At 44.5% G+C, this 17,500-nt stretch overlaps 1 protein-coding gene across 4 annotated transcripts in view; it reads right to left on the bottom strand.

The window, feature by feature from the left end:
* LOC143292725 (uncharacterized) overlaps nt 1-17,500 on the bottom strand; it is a 219,979-nt gene that overhangs the window by 10,408 nt on the left and 192,071 nt on the right. For 3 of the 4 annotated variants that reach the window (XM_076603249.1, XM_076603247.1, XM_076603248.1), the window contains exons 9-11: nt 12,829-12,962; nt 10,093-10,247; nt 6,536-6,815 (exon numbers count right to left, since the gene is read on the bottom strand). In XM_076603249.1, the coding sequence (XP_076459364.1) occupies nt 6,536-6,815; nt 10,093-10,247; nt 12,829-12,962 (569 nt within the window). The remainder of the gene's footprint in view (nt 1-6,535; nt 6,816-10,092; nt 10,248-12,828; nt 12,963-17,500) is intronic. The other variant, XM_076603250.1, reaches the window with a different exon arrangement.

Raw genomic sequence — 17,500 nt, 5'->3', positions numbered from 1 at the left:
ATTAGCGCTCATGTGCCCTTGTAAATTCGAGAAGAGAAAAAAACAAAACTTTCTTCCTTTTTTTTTATTTAAATCCACGAAATAGTCACAAGACAAATATCGAGAAAATCAGTTCAATGAAAACGACCATCCAAAAGACGTCTTCGATTAGCACAATGAAAGGACGGTTACAACGAACAACTTGTATAAAACAGCACTGGTATCCAATACCAACAACAACAATCTTTGCAGAAAAGAATCAAAGCAGTACTAGCAGCAACACTAGCAGCCAACTGCAGGATATGTATAGCATGGGACAGTGACCGCAGAAGCAGCAGTCTAGTAACAGCAGCAGTAGCAATAGCAGTAGAGAAAGTATATTCAATAGAATTTTGTTTTGGAGCTTGGCTGGGGAAAGGGGTGGGGTGGCGATGTATGCGTGCATGTGTGTGTGTGTGTGTGTGTGTGTGTGTGTGTGTGTGTGTGTGTGTGTGTGTGTGTGTGTGTGTGTGTGTGTGTGTGTGTGTGTGTGATGTGGGGTTTTCTTTGCTCGATGTTTATACTGTGTATTTGTCGTGGATTAACAAAGGCAAAATGGAAGAACGATATCACCCACTTAAAAAAAAAATCCCAGTCCTTGAAATATCAAAGTTCTGAGTTATCCCTTTGGCTCAGAACACAAATTAAAATGCAGGAGAAATAATGAATACAAGACAATATTCAATACATGCTTGCATACAAACGTATATACATGCGCATACACATACATACCTGCAACCTTGCAAATAAATAAGGCATGATTATATCTCATACTTATCTTAAGCACACACACACACACACACACACACACACACACACACACACACACACACACACAAACACACACACACAAATACAAACACACGCGCGCGCACACGCACAGACATACCTGCAGCCTTCTAAATAAATATAGCATAATCATGGCATATAACCTCTATCTTAAGTACGCGCGCGCACACACACACACACACACACACACACACACACACACACACATAATATATGTATATGTATGTATATATATGTATATACATATATATATATATACAAATAAATGAATATATATATATATATATATATATACCCCTAAAACCACACACACACACACACACACACACACACACACACACACACACACACACGCCGACCAACCAACCAACCAACCAAACAGAAAAACGATGCACACACACACGCACGCACGCATGCACGCACAAACACACACACACCCACACACCCACACACACACACACACACACACACACACACACACACACACACACACACAAACTCAAAATCAACATGGGTATGAGACACGATATCGAATTTTAGCGAATGAAGAGAGATTATTCACAACAGGTCAACCTTGTTAACTTGTGTGTTAAGAACATACGCAGACGATTGGGAAGGGGAAGAGGATGGGGCGGAGTTGGGAGGAGGGGGCATGGGGAGGGGGGGGGGAGGAAGAGGACACTCGAGATACAGCTCGCAGTTTCACTGACAGAGACCAAATTTCATGGACTTTTTTTTTCCGTATCACTGCGGTCACAAACAGTAGATAGGAACATTACTGACTTGGCTAGTTCTTCATCTTCGTTCTATTCCCCGTGGTATAGACCATCAACTCCGCGTTACCCAACACTGAGAGATCGCGCCACACGCTTACACTCACGCTTGTGCTGTCTTAGCTACTGCTGTGTTGCATTAATACTCTTTGTCACAACATGTTCAGTTCAGTTATGAGGAAGTGCCTGGGTTTGTTCCAATGTACCTTTTATTTACCTGTGTGCTAGCTGAATCGGTAGCGTAAGCATCACTGACTTGAAGTTGTGTGCATTGTGTAATGGAGAGAGTTACCAGCCTTTACTATTTGTTAATCATATCGTTTCCTGGCCCCCTCATTATTTGTATAATTTCCAGTGGATAAACTACCGAGGCAACCATGTATTTGTTCTGTATTGTCCATGTGTTCTGTGTGGCTTATTCAGGATTAAAGAGGCTATGCCAATCTTGAATAAAAGCTAATTTGTGTTTGCACATTTCTTCTGTCTTTGCTGCTGTGTGCACATGTCAAATGATTGGTATAAGGACAGGCCCGGCGCTTCCTTTTATGAGGAAGTGTCTGGGTTTGTTCCAATGTACCTTTTATTTACCTGTGTGCTAGCTGAATCGGTAGCGTAAGCATCACTGACTTGAAGTTGTGTGCCTTGTGTAATGGAGAGAGTAACCACCACCTTTACTATTTGTTATGTTCAGTTATTTTTGTGAGGAATCCGGACTCGTCTGTCCTCTCTCCACTGCAGTGCCACCTCTTTCTATTTCCTCGTGCAAGTGTACTTGTTTTCTCGTCAGAGTGGATTTTTCCTGCCAGCTACCCCCCTCCTTTCCCCCCACCAAGCCAAAGCAAGCATTCTTCTTCAGCTCTATCCGTCTGTCTGTCCGTCTCTGTCTCACTCTCTCTAATTGCAAGAAAAGGCCATGGCTGAAATCTTGTCCTCGAATGAAAACGTTTAAGAGCTCTGAGTTCAAAGTTCTAAATGCCTGTACATGTGTGAGTAATTGCCTCTGTATGTCTGTCTCTCAATCTATCAATCAATCAATCAATCAACCGATCTATCTATCCATCTATCTGTCTGTCTGTTTATCTGTCTACCTCAGTCGTTGTTGATTTACTATGCCATCTTTCAATGTCTCTCCTGAGGACCGGCTTTAAAAAAAAAACAGACAGGAAAAAGGCAACAATCTTGAAACGGTTATCATGACTTTGAGTTGGCTCTGAATCCTCCATGTCGGCATGGTCAAACTGCCCACACCAAGGCTAAGCACAAGCACAGATGAAGAGTTGAAAATAATATTATGTCCTAACAGACCTCGAAGTCTCTATCAAAAATAAAGAACTGACGGAAGAAGAAGAAAAAATCACTAGAAAGTCAAATTGACCCAGTTGCCAACGCCTCACAGCAAGTGTCGTTGCAGCTGTTTGACATTTTATTTCGGTGTTCCCATAGTTTGTAAACGAAAGATTTGCAATTTGCAAAATAATCATACATTTTGTTGGTGAAATAATGAAAAGTCAGCGAAGTTTACGAATGTAGATAATTTCGAATCATGAATTATTGTTAGTTATTCTAGCCTCGGTACTGAAACTTAAAATGTGTACTGATGCCTGAGAAAATGCTAGTCGAGAACAATATAGGTTTATTGTCACAGTTTTTCTTTCTTTTTATTTTAATTTCTTTTGTCTGTGGAGGGAAGTGGGGTTCGGGGGGGTCGGGGGGGGGGGGGGGTCGAGATTCTGCAAGGGGTGGGGAGTCCTCTTCAACTTACGATGGTCTAATTTTTTTTTTCGTTTTGTTCGCGTATTTTCTTTTTAAATAGTTTTTTTTTTCACTGGTTTCTTTTATGTTTGTTTGTAACCGTTCGGCGTGTGTCACGCTACACCTATGTCAGGAATGATAAACTCTTGGCATGGCACCTGATCAGCGATGGGGAAGTGGAGACGGCCTGCCCTTAACCTAACCTGAAGCTGTTCAGTGGCCACAGAACGTGCTGAGAGATTTGTACCGCTGCCAGACGCGGCGGCACTGTTGTGTTGTCAGCTTGGGCCGGTGCCAAGGTTCGAGTCTTGTTTCTTTCTTCTTTTTTTTTACGTCTGGAAGGTTCCAGAGCCTCACTACTACCACGCCCCCATCCCTCACCCCCTTTTCTTGCCTATTCTCCCCTCTCCTCCCCTCTCCTTCCCTCCCCTCCTGTCCCTCAATGTCCTCCCCTTCTCAACCCTACCCCCCCCCCTTGTCCCCATCTTCTCCACATACGCTCCGTCTTCTCTCCCCTTCCCTCCTCAGCACTCCCCTTTCTCCGCGCCCCCCCACCCCCCACTCCCCCAATATGAAGAGGGAGAAAACAATTAAACAATTTTAAACTCTCCACTTTCATCTGCAAAATGAGAGGGAACAGGGTAAGAAAAACGTGAACAATATTACCAATGCTGCAGAGAGAGCAGCTGGAAACAATAGTCTGGAAAACAAAAACAAGCAGGAAACAAACAAAAAACAGACAGATGATAGTGCTGGAAGTTTGAAAGATGATAGAAAAAAGCTATATGAGAGAGAGAGGGAGAGAGGGAGAGAGAGAGGGGGGGTGGGGGGGCTTTGGTGGTGCAGGTAAAAGTTTCCTTTGAATGCTTCAATAATCTTCGTTACTTTCCAACTCACACTGAAGCAGGCATAAAATTCACAAAACAAACTGCAACTAGCAACATTCTGCCAGGACTTTAAACAACGTGCAAAGCACAGGCCGTAAGCTGCTTCCATGAGGTTGCTGATGCTTTGAATCCCATGCCAGACACCCCTCTGCCCCATGTATTATGCAGCTATATGATACAGACGCAGCCATAGGCATGCGAGTTCTCGGAAACAGACAGAAAGCCTCTCTTCTGGGTGACATTGGAAGCCAGGCAAACAGGTAGCGAACTATAAAAAGGACTGAATACAGTGTTCAGCGTGCAACTAAAAAAAGAACCCTCCCGTCCCAATTATACTTGAAATATAGAGTGTAGTTCTCTGTTACCGTTCCCATCTTGATTAATAGTTTGCAGAAAGCTAAGCGCCCTGTAAATATAACACACCGTGTAAATCTACTGGAACACTTATCAACTCACTAAACTCCCACACCTAACCCCGATTTTTCTCTTCATAACACTGACTGTGTTGCTGGAAGGTGAGGAGTGGCCCCTGCCTTCCTATGCTAAGCCACTGACACAGTGAATACCAGATCACACCCCTGACGCCGTTAGAGGATTTGGGACCTTTAGTTTTTCTAGTATTGTCAACAAAAAAGAGGAGTTGTTTCACCGTCATACTTCCTCCTGCTAATGGAAGGATAATGGTCATCAACCCTAACTGTAACTGGAAAGTTATACTTAAATTGATGTTGTGGAAAAGGGGGGGGGGGGGGGGGCGACGAATAAAACATTGTGAGTGTATATGCCGAGGGGGAGGGGGGGATAAAAAAAATAATTTTATACAGAATTACTAGTCTCGCTGGCAGCCAGGAGAAACTGCTGGTCTTTTACAAACAGAAATAATTCGACAAAAAATGTCACGATGTGCAATGGTTATAAGCGGTGAGCATAGAGATGTGATAGAAATATGATACACAAAACTGAACGTAAAAACCGGAGAAAAAACTACAGTGGGTGTCATTATCTCGAATCCACCTGAATGTAGAAAATCAACTGGCAAACACTAACGCTTTACTGGTGAGTATATGGTGCATGTGATGAACAGTGACCAATTACAACGTAAAACAATGCATCTGTGAACAAGTGACTATAGTGGAATCGCAAAGGCACTGCAAAAGCTGGTTTAAATATACAACTGATGTTGATGGGATCTTCAGCTGCATGTTGCTAGACCAAAGAACGCGCAAGTCTCTAAGAACGATACAGAGAGTTTTGGATAAGGGACCTCATGGCTCCCAGCTCAGTTTTCAAACTGGTCAATAGAGAACGGTGGACACAGCCACAAGGCTTTGACTTTAATCGGCTTCCTCGAAGAATCTGTCCAATCAGGGGCTGCGTCCAAGGGAGAGGTGGGTTTGGAAATGACAGCGCTAATCCAGTGTTGGTGACACCAACAAAGTCACCAGCTCTACGTTCCACTGGTGAAAAAAACAAAAAACATGAACCGACAGTTTGTATCTGTTGCTCTACTTTTTTCCGCAATCACGGTAAAAGACTGATATTGGCGACAATGAGTTAAAGGAATCTGCGACGAACAACGAATGGTAAACAGTACAGAACTATAGATCGCTGTGAAGCTAGATCGCTGTGAAACTAGACAACATGACTGAATCGATGGAATCGTGCACCCTGCATAATTTAGCGTAATTCTTGACGCCAGACGGACGATACATAGAGAGTAACGTGCAGCAAGCCACAGAAAGATCCGTCATACAGTTAAAGCTAGACTTTCAGGCTCTAGACCCTTGGGTCATAGATCTTTGGACAATAGACCCCTGGATCATAGATCTTTGGAGAATAGACCCATGAGCCAAAGACCTTTGGTCCACAGACATTGTGCCAAATGCTTTTGGGTCTTATACCCCTAGGCCACAGACCTTTGGGCAATAGACCGTTGAGTTAGAGATCCCTGGGTGAATGATCTTTGGGCCACAGATCTTCGGGCTACAGAACCCTGGGCGAGTGACCTTTGGGCCATAGACCCAAAATATATAGACATGTGAGCCATAGGGCTACAGACCCCTGGACTATATAATAGACCCCTAATCACTAGCAGCTACGAGGCGCAAGCCGTTTCATATTCATGCAAAGAGACAATAGCAAGTTATTACAGTCACCGACGAGAATCATACGCAAGCTGGAAAAGAGAGAGATATATATATAGCGGGAGGGACAGGGACAGGAAGGGGAAGGAAGGTAAACGACGACGACGACAACGACGACGACACTACAAGACTAGTGTCGACAGTGTTGGTGACTAAGTATAACGAGGTTGACCTGTAGCCGCTGCCGCCCCCGCCGCCAGCGATGATAGGAGAGAAGGCGGTAGTGGCAGTTGCAGTGGCAGTTGCAGTGATGGTAGTGGTGGTGGTGGTGATGATGGTGGTGGTGGATGGGCATTGGTGGTGGTGGTGGTGGAGGAGGAGGAGGAGGGGTCGGGTGTCGGGGACTCACGGGTGGTGGAGGCGGTCACCAGCATGGACTTCATCTGCTCCACCATGTCCACCAGCTGCTGGCTGACCACCTCCTCGCCCTCGACGCTCTGCCACTTGCCGATCTGTCAACACGGGAAAACACGGACATCATGTACACACACACACACACACACACACACACACACACACACACACACACACACACACACACACACACACATCTTTAGACTGGTTTGTGTCTGACATAGAACTGCATGTAACTGATTTATTCGGAATTATGTTTAGACGACAGTAATAAAACCAAAAGAATTCCAACACAATTATACTGACCAGGTCAGACCTGATTGCATAATTCTACTGACGAACAAAGGGCTCATCAGTTTGTTAACTGGGTGGGAGAAGAGGCACACATCAATGAAATCAGGATGCACATATTCATAGTTGAATTCTCTGTGAGGAAAATGACCACAAACTGTTGTCTACAAGCGTTTGTGGCAAGTTAGGTACAGGGTTTCTCCTCAGGCTGAGGTCACTCAAAGCGAAGAAAATGGGTCACAACAGCCATCAGTAATTTAACTCACTCAGTACGGCCAGCCCTCTCTTCTCCCCTACACAGACCCCTCGGATGTCCAGTGGGTGTCTCAATGACCCAACATTTAGCTTCCGTCGTCAGAATTGTGGTACTCTTTGTCAACATTCACGTCTTCAGTATAAGAGCCTTCGCTTGCAATATTCTGATGATGGTAATTGGGGTGAAACGCTGTTAACGTTGTCTCTTTCGCCGTTCGAATGGAGAGAGTTAATGCCACTGAGGACACCACGCTTGTTATCATGGCTTACTGTGACAATATAACGTACTGAGAACCAGCTTACGCTTGACTTCAGTGCAAGGGTGCTAGGTTGCTTACGTGACGCGAGCGTGAAGAGAGAGACGGAATGTGACATGGCCCAGTTCTGCACAGTACCACGGGCCATCCTCCAAATCAGTTTTGCTAACTGGTCGGGTGATACCAAGCGCTGATCGACAAACGAATGGGATCTTACAAAAGAGTATATATCCCAGCCTTTGAAACAAAATGCGATTTGTAAAATGCTATCTGATTTTATGACCAGCTGAATATTCACATTCCACAGGCTGAAAATGTTCACCTCTCTCTGGTTGGGGGGACAAAAGAGTACAAGAACCCATTTTGCACAACACAAGCCCTCCCCCTTCAGTCCTGATATTTCCTTCCTCACACATTTCCTGACGCCCACGACTGAAGACACATACCAGCCAGGTATCTCCTTGATCCACCACCAGTTTCTTTGCTTGTATAACAGTATCAGTATCAGTAGCTCAAGGAGGATTCACTGCGTTCGGACAAATCCATGTACGCTACACCACATCTGCCAAGCAGATGCCTGACCAGCAGCGTAACCCAACGCGCTTAGTCAGGCCTTGAGAGAAAAAATAAATAAATAAAATAAAATAAAAATAATAAAATAAAATAATAAAATAAAATAAAATAACAAAACAAAACAAACAAACAAAAAACAAAACAAAAAAGCAGAACTGAGCCAAATGCTGGTCAGACTGACAGCCCTAAGGAGATTACGTTTACATCCCATTAGAACGGTAGCACCGAGATATATTATGTTTACATTTTTTACAGGTCAATGAACGGTGGTCTACACAGCAATGCTCTCCTGACTCCCAATGATATATTTCACATCAAGCTTTCGTTCAAATGATAGAGGTGGGAATGGGAAATGAATGTTCATTTCAGACATGGTATGTTGAAAAGTTCTTCCCGGCGGAGAAAGCCAGAAGAATATCGCGGGAAATAAAAAAAAAAATAAATAAATAAATAAAAACCGACCTGTGGTCGATAGCTTTGGGGTCACGCCAGTACAGCTAGACGTGCAACACTATCGTCACTGTTCATTCGATCTACTGAGAGCACTGCACGAGTGCACTGTGTCCCGGCTACCGTGCGAACGAACAGAAAGAATTTCGTGCACACAGCATGAATAGTCAATCAGTTATCTGCAGGCTACGATCATAAGGTATGCTGGGCGGCATTCGCCAAGAACTACTACTACTTTTGTGACAGGAAGATGTCTGTCTGCCTGTACAGTGTTCGTGAGGGTCTGGGTTCCATTCCCGATCTCGCCCTTTCTCCCAAGTTTGACTGGGGATCAAACTAAGCGTCGAGTCATTCGGATCAGACGATGAACCGAGGTCCCGTGTACAGCACTCACTTGGCGCACTGGAAAAGAACCCATGGCAAAACAAAACTTGTGTCCTCTTGCCAAAGAACTCCCCTCTGATAGGAACACAAGTATAATGCATGCAATCACGACCTGACTAGCGCGTTGGGTTATGCTGCTGTCAGTCATCTGCCCAGCAGATGTGGTGTAGCGTATATGGATTTGTCTGAACGCGGTGACTCCTCCTTGAGGAACTGAAACTATACTACTGAGCCAACTGAACCCCAGCGTTCGCCACGAGAGCTGCAGATCGTCTTCCTCACAGTTGGTGCTCTACATGAAGGCCTACGTTTACAAACATACGTTGAGTATACAGGTCAACGCTCCTTTCCTCTATAACAGATGGCCAAACGTACATATACACTCCATGCAGTTTACATAAACACACGCACGTGCATGTGCATAACACACCCCATCCCCACCACACAAACCCATTTTTTTCCCGTTCGACATTTCCCTCAGATGTCAAAAACATAATCACACGCACGCGCGCGTACATGCACAACACATACACCATAATACCACACACACACACACACACACACACACACACACACACACACACACACACACACAGAGCACCTTTGCATTTGCCTCTTCGCTCCACACACAATACCTCACGGACATCAGAATTCACTGGTATCAGCCAGATGGTCACAAAGCACAAGGCGGGGGGATGGTGGGGGTGGTGGAGGGGCGGGTGATGAGGGGAGGTATGTGGAAGGAATCTTATTCTTTTCCTTCACATAAAACTGATTCTCAAGCTTTCTGGACTTCTTCTCCCACACCCTCTTCCTTTACCTTTACCCCATCCCGATCCCATCTTTAAACACACACACACACGCACACACACGCACGCACACACACACACGCGCGCGCACACACACACACACACACACACACACACACGGCATAAAATATGCCTCTACACACTCACACAAGCACATGCGCACCCATAACACCCCTCACCCCCACATACACAAAGACAAAGACACACAGACACAGACACACATTCACACACACACACACACACACACACACACACAGAACGCCAACCCCCTCACACACACACACACACACACACACACACCCACACACACACACACACACACACACAGCCCACCCCACACACAGAGCGACACTCACGGCAGCGGTCTCCATGGACTGGGCCAGCTGGTCCCCGGCGTTCTCCATGAGAGCGATCTTCTCCTCCAGCTCCCGCACCGTGCTCTCCAGCTCCCCCACCTCCAGCTGCACCGGCCCCTGCACCGTCCCCGCCTCCAGCTCCCGCCGGAAACGTGCTGTAGGTATATACATACATATATATATATATATATATAGACACAAACACACACATACACACCACCAGCACCACCACCACCATCATATCATCAGGCTCAACACTCGGCGTGTTTTGAGAGACTGACATCGTTATTTTCTTTCCTTCTCGAGTGTGTGCACTTTCATGTTTTTCAATATCTTTTTTTTTCTTTTAATTTCTATTTCTGTTTCATTTACCGTTTATTTATGTATTTATCTATATCTATCTATCTATCTATTGATAGATTCACTCATATATCTATCTATCGATATATCTGTTGATTGATTCAATCACTCTATCTATCTTTTCGTTTGTCTATCTTTAACTCACTCAGGACGGCCAGTCCTCTCTTCTCCTCTACACAGACCCCTCGGATGTCCAGTGGGTGTCTCAATGACCCAACCTTTAGCTTCCGTCGTCAGAATAAATTGTGGTATTCTTTGTCAACATTCACCTCTTCATTACAAGAGCCTTCCGCTTGCAATATCTTGATGGTGGTAATTGGGGTGAAACGCTGTTAACGCCGTCTCTTTCGCCGTTCGTATGGAGAGAGTTAAAAAAAAAAAATCAGGAGGTTTTTTTTTCTTTCTTTTTTTTCTTTTTTTCTTTTTGGAGCTTTGCCTCAAGGCCCGACTAAACGTGTTAAGTTACGCTGCTAGTCAGGCATCTACCTAGCAGATGTGATGTAGCGTATGTGTATTTCTCCGAACGCAGTGACGCCTCCTTGAGTATCTGAACTGAACTGATCTGACATTAGTTTGCAGTTGGGCCAACAGTTAAGTGAGAGCTGTACGACCAATGGTCTCTCCACTGCAATCGGAATTCATTTAGAGCTTTATCTTTTTCGTGTGTGTGCTACTTGGCCTTTGGTGACCATCCCAACGTCGAATGAATATGAATCCTAAAGCCCTCTTGACCGAAAGAGTGGGGATGTAACTTGGGCAAGACACACTCCCAATCAAATTCTCGCTGAGATAGTGGGGCAGCAGTTACCACCCTTCGCCGTTCTCACGGTCATAGTCCTAAAAGACTGAATGTCACACCACTATCATAAAGGACAAAGCTAGAAAAAGCAATGGATTTTCCTACCCCTTACAGATCGTTCAAGATGCAAAGCTAAAAAGAGCATTCTACGGTCAAAGGGACTGTGAATTAATACTGAGTGTTTAAGGTTAGGCATTGTTTTTGTTGTTGTTGTTGTTGTTTTAATCAGATGCAAGCTAAAACAATTTTAGTACTGTACTTGTACATTGTATATTACATCCGTTCTGTACTTTTTATATGTAAATTTGAATTTATAAAGTACTAAAAGAATTAGTCCAAGAGATCTGGCTCAGCCCTTCCCGAGCATACATGATCGGCCAGATAATTACATCAGGGCTGAAACCCTTAAAAAAAAAAAATCACCATCATCATCATGAAACCACGAAAAAAAACCCACCACCATCATCATAAGTAGTAGTAGTAGTAGGAGTAGCAGAAGCAGTATACTATCAAGAGAAATAAAAAGAACTACGTCGGAATAATATAATCATAAGAAAACGCACACACTCACACAGACGTATACATGAATACACACACACGAAGACACGCACGCAAACGAGCACGCAAGCGCGCATGCACACGCACGCAACAACAACAAAAAACCCACCAGCAGCAACAACAGCAACCACACACCCATCTCCGCAATGTTCAGCAACAACAACAGCAGCAGCAACAAAAACAACGTCAACAACAACAACAACAACAGCAACAACAACACAACAATTCCAAAACCGCAACTACCACCACCACCAGCAACAACAACAACACAAACAACAACACCACCACTAACAACAACAACGTCCACAACAACGACAGCAACACCAACACCACCAACAACGACAACAACACCAACAACAACGACAACACCACCACCAACAACAACAACGTCAACAACAACGACAGCAACACCACCACCAACAACAACGACAACAACACTAACACCAACAACAACGACAACAACACCAACGACAGGAACGCCACCACCAACAACAACGACAACAACACCAACACCAACAACAACGTCAACAACAACGACAGCAACACCACCACCAACAACAACGACAACAACACCAACGACAGCAACACCACCAACAACAACAACGACAACAACACCAACACCAACGACAACAACACCACCAACAACAACAACGTCAACAACAACGACAGCAACACCACCACCACCAACAACAACGACAGCAACACTACCAACAACAACAACGACAACAACAACGACAGCAACACCACCACCAGCAACAACGACAACAACACTAACAACTACAACGACAACAACACTAACAACTACAACGACAACAACACCACCAACAACAACAACGACAACAACACCAACAACAACAACGACAACAACACCACCAACAACAACAACGACAACAACACCAACACCAACAACAACAACAACGTCAAAAACAACGACAGCAACACCACCAACAACAACACGAAGCACAACACCACTAATACCAACAGCAATGTCAACAACACCAACACCACCACCAACATACCCATCTCCGCGGCATGTTCCTGGCGGACCTTGTCCAGCTTGCTGTTCAGCTTGTGCACCTCTTCCTGCAGCATGGCGTACTCCTCCTCCTTCTTCTCCACCTCCCGCAGCAGCTCGCTGTTGGCCCGCTCCAGGCTAAAACAACAACACCACGTTCAGGGCGTTGAGTTAACTCATTCAGCCCTGTGGCCCTGCCATCAAAATTTGCTCCACTAAAACTTTTTCTACTTATGTTAAACTGCAAGCAATGGGAGCCAACTTGTACAGTGTTTTCAGCCAGGTCGCCATGGTTCAATCTGGAGGGGAAAAAAAACAGTCAATTTCAGCATATTTTCGTCGTTTGTTTTCCATTTTCATTGTGGCTCAGGAACCTGCCGAGGCTGTGTACTCCCTACGGTTGAATGGGTTAATCAAACATGATTCTATTCTCAAAAGCAAGCAAAGACATTACAGACAGCACAAAGAGCTAGGAACAGGTCCGCAGCTTATGGGGTGTGCTCGGTAAGCAGCACGTGCACACAGTGATCACACAACACAGCGGCAGTTATTATAAACAACACCATGAACAATATGAATTAAATCTCAGCTGAAAGGAAAAACAAAAACAAACAAGATACCGCCAAGAAAGGTAAAAAGAAAACACAAATCAATATCATATTCCTACATAAAGTTCAGGGTGTTAAAAGTTAAAAGTTTCATTGACCATTTCACAGTCGTTGATGCAGTGATTTCATGACCACTATGCCTAGGGCTCGGCATAGAAATGCCGGGGCCAAAATCCTCTCCTATGACCTTCCCCTAATCGAAGTCCGATACCAATTTCACGCCTAGGTGAACTGAAGAAAGTCGGAGTAAAGTGCCTTTAAAGTGCCAACACCATGCCGAGACTGGGCCTCCATCGCTGATCCCTGATGGCCGCTTAATCAGAAGTCCAACGCCAAACCGATTCGGCCGTGGCGCCCCCTTATTCCAAGATGTAGTTATCATTTCATTGAAGCACCTTCATACTCCTCGTGCGTGCACGGAGGGTGCTCACCCGGGAAACCGAACGCATGAAAAGTATCAAGCGTTCATAATCATTTTTTGAACGAAAGGACCGGCCATTGTTATTAGTTTGTGAAGCAGTCCGGCACCCACCCCCACCCCCGCACCCCACCCCGCCCCCCATCCCCCCACTCCTCCCTCACCGCCACACCATCTTCTGCCTAAATGCTGCAATTTCTTTTTCCAGAATCCATGTGTTTGGATATGGTGTCTGTCACACGAACACACGCACATTTGATGTGGTGTCCGTCACACGAACACACGCACATTTGATGTGGTGTCCGTCACACGAACACACGCACATTTGATGTGGTGTCCGTCACACGAACACACGCACATTTGATGTGGTGTCCGTCACACGAACACACGCACATTTGATGTGGTGTCCGTCACACGAACACACGCACATTTGATATGGTGTCCGTCACACGAACACACGCACATTTGATATGGTGTCCGTCACACGAACACACGCACATTTGATATGGTGTCTGTCACACGAACACACGCACATTGGATGTGGTGTCCGTCACACAAACACACGCACAACGAACGCTACGAGCCGTAACAGTGTCAAATCTGTCTGTCTGTCTGTAGGCGTCGACAGTTTAGTGCATCTGGAAAAAAAAAAAGAACTAGAAAAGAAAATTAGACGCAAGAACTGTCACATTCACGCACATAAACATAAAACATGCCTCTGTCGCTGACTATTTCGTCAATTTTCCACCATTTCATTAAAAAAAAAATTAAAAAAAAAAAATATATATATATATATATATAAAGGGAAAAAAACTAATCCTGAACATAAGTATAATCATAAATAATACACAAAATATATAATAACAAAAATATAATAAAAATTGCGAACGGGCACATCACACGACCCAGGCCTAAAAAATAAATTAAAAAAAAAAAACGAATACAACATACAGTGTCCAATTAGCATCCAGAAGAAGTATCAAGAATTATTCAAGGCTTCCTAAACAATAAAATAATAACAGAGGGGTGGAGCAACGAGGGGGAAATAAGAAAGGAAGAGACGACATAAAGGAGAATGAAAAAAAAAAAAAAAAGCCAGACACATCTAACGATGGAAAAGAAGAAATTTCTAGCGGATACTATTCATACCAAAAGACACCCCTGGCATGTCCACGAGGGAACACACCTGGTTAGGAGCAACACAGAAGAACGAATCGGACGTGAAAAAAAGAGGGAAAGGGCGGCATTTAAACAAAGCCCGATTTGTTTGGGTTTTTTTTAACTTACGATCCATTTTCATCTAAATATTTGTCAGCTCCATTGTTCTTACTTTTCTTTTGTTTACAATTCATACTACATTGTATAATTTCTACCTGTCGAATTCGCTGTATTTTGTACTGTGACGTTTTCACATCAATTACCGTTTCATTAAAACCCTGTAGCATTTTATCCTGCTGCAACCCACCCGCTGGAAATCTCTGCCTTTTATTTAAAACCGCTTTAACCCAACGCTGACTTGCTGACACTTTTTTTTTTAAAACCCAACGCTGACTTGCTGACACTTTTTTAAGCGTACATATTCAGTTGGGTTACCATGATAGAACTAGGGTTTAAACATTCAGATAGGACTGTACTTATCATTTCTGATTAACAAATATATGCTGCGCATGTTAGAGAGCAGTTGTAGACTGGCATCATTATGTCACTACGATTTTACTTTTATTTGGTGACAACAACAGACAGCAGCATGGCGCGTGAAGGCAGTACAAACATTTCAGGGTGCAGAACCAAGCATGATGATTTGTGAACATTTTAGACAAATATATATGCTCTGCAGTTGATAGTAATTATTTAGCATTGTGTGTACTTGAGGAACCAGACATATTTGCCAGACATAATAATTAATGCTCTGCAATTATTCTTTGGTACTGTGTGTACTTAAACAACCGGGTATACATTTTAAAAAGGGTAGAATTTTTCAAATAGTAGGAAGAGTTTCTCAGTAATATATGTAAGTGTTCTCTCACATTCATTCAAAAACCTCCATCCCCCCAAAATGGAAGAGTAATGCACACTCTCCCCCATTCCCTCTTCAGTATCACACATGAACACTCAGACTGGTCTTCTATGTCTGTTGTCTCTCTTTATTTTGAGTGCCATTGTTAATAAAATTACCATTAAAACAAAACAAACAAAGAAACAACATATGTGAGTGCTAGAACAAAGGGAGGCAAGCAGAGTTGGTGCTGAAAGAGCCTGCTGATGCTGGAAGCCAGAATGCCGGAGGGGGCAGCCAGCCATCTAGCAGCAACACGAGAGGCAGAACCAAAGACAGACGAGGTATCCTTTCCATCCTTTCCAATTCCAATCAACGGAGGAGGAATTCCCCTCGTATCAACATAGCGGCCACTGCGGCACGCACACGCCGGTCCGAGCGTAATTGGGGTCAGCCCCAATTAGCTCCCCCTGATACTGCCAGACTGCCTGCCTGCCTGCCTGTATGGTGGGCATGGGCACACGTGCCCCTGTGTGCTCTTATCTGTCCTCTGGAGAATCCTGCAGGCAGACTAGGCACCGTCAGCTTGTCACTATCCGACACACCACGAAGGGAGTTTTTTTCTTTCTTTTTTGGGGGGACGAGGGGGAGGGCGGGAGTGGGGGGTAAAGGGGGGGGGGCGGCTAGTATATGTGAAAGAGGCTCCTGATGCAGAATCGGCTAGGCGTAAGACCAAAGCGCCTACACCTATGCGCCTACAAAGCGCCTACACCTACCAAGCTCTTTGGATGGACTTCTGATCCATGTTCACCAGTAAATCAGGGTTCGAGGCCTCGTTTCAGCATGGTGTTGATGTCCTTGGGAAAGGATCTTGCTCCCATTTTCCTTCTGCCACACACGTGTGAACTGGAAGGAGAGGATTGGACCCAACCTTCCTCTGCTGAGCCCTAGACACAGTGGATATAATGTGAATTCACCGCCCCGATGGCCGTAAAACAAGTTATGGGATCTTTAACTTTTTACCATCAGTTTATTTTCAACAGGATCTCCGACCCAGCTACTCTGTTGTTGATATTGTTGTTTCTTTGTCTCTGTTTCTCATTCTTTCTCTCGTAGACTCTCAAGACTTGGCACACGTGGTGGGTTCATGCGTAGGTCAGGAATCTTTTTTTTTTCTTTTTCTTCTTTAAAAAAAAAAAAAAAAAAAGATGTGGTGTAGCATATGTGGATAAGTCCGCACGCTTTGACGCCTACTGAAGGAGACTACACTGCGTTCGGACAAATCCACATACGCTACATCACATCTGCTAGGCAGATACCTGACCAGCCGCTTAACTCCACGTGCCCAGAGTCAGGCTTCCAGTGCATGCATATATATTTATTTGTGTACCCACCAGAGTGGCTTGACCTTAAGGGCGTGAAGCCGATAGGTCGTTAAACTCAACTCTACTGCCATCAGAGTGGATTTCTACAGAATCTGGCAGAGGACAACACTATCGTTACCATGGGTTCTTTTCCAGTGCCCTAAGTAAATGCTGCACACAGGACCTCGGTTTATCGTTTCATCCGAATGACAAGACACATTCGGTTTGATCTTCCAGTCAAATTTAGGTGAAAGGGCGAGACAGGGATTTGAACCCGGACCCTCACAGAC

Source organism: Babylonia areolata, chromosome 18 (genome assembly GCF_041734735.1).
Source record: "Babylonia areolata isolate BAREFJ2019XMU chromosome 18, ASM4173473v1, whole genome shotgun sequence".
In the NCBI taxonomy this organism is placed as follows: domain Eukaryota; kingdom Metazoa; phylum Mollusca; class Gastropoda; order Neogastropoda; family Buccinidae; genus Babylonia; species Babylonia areolata.
This window is presented reverse-complemented; position numbering and strand designations above follow the sequence as displayed.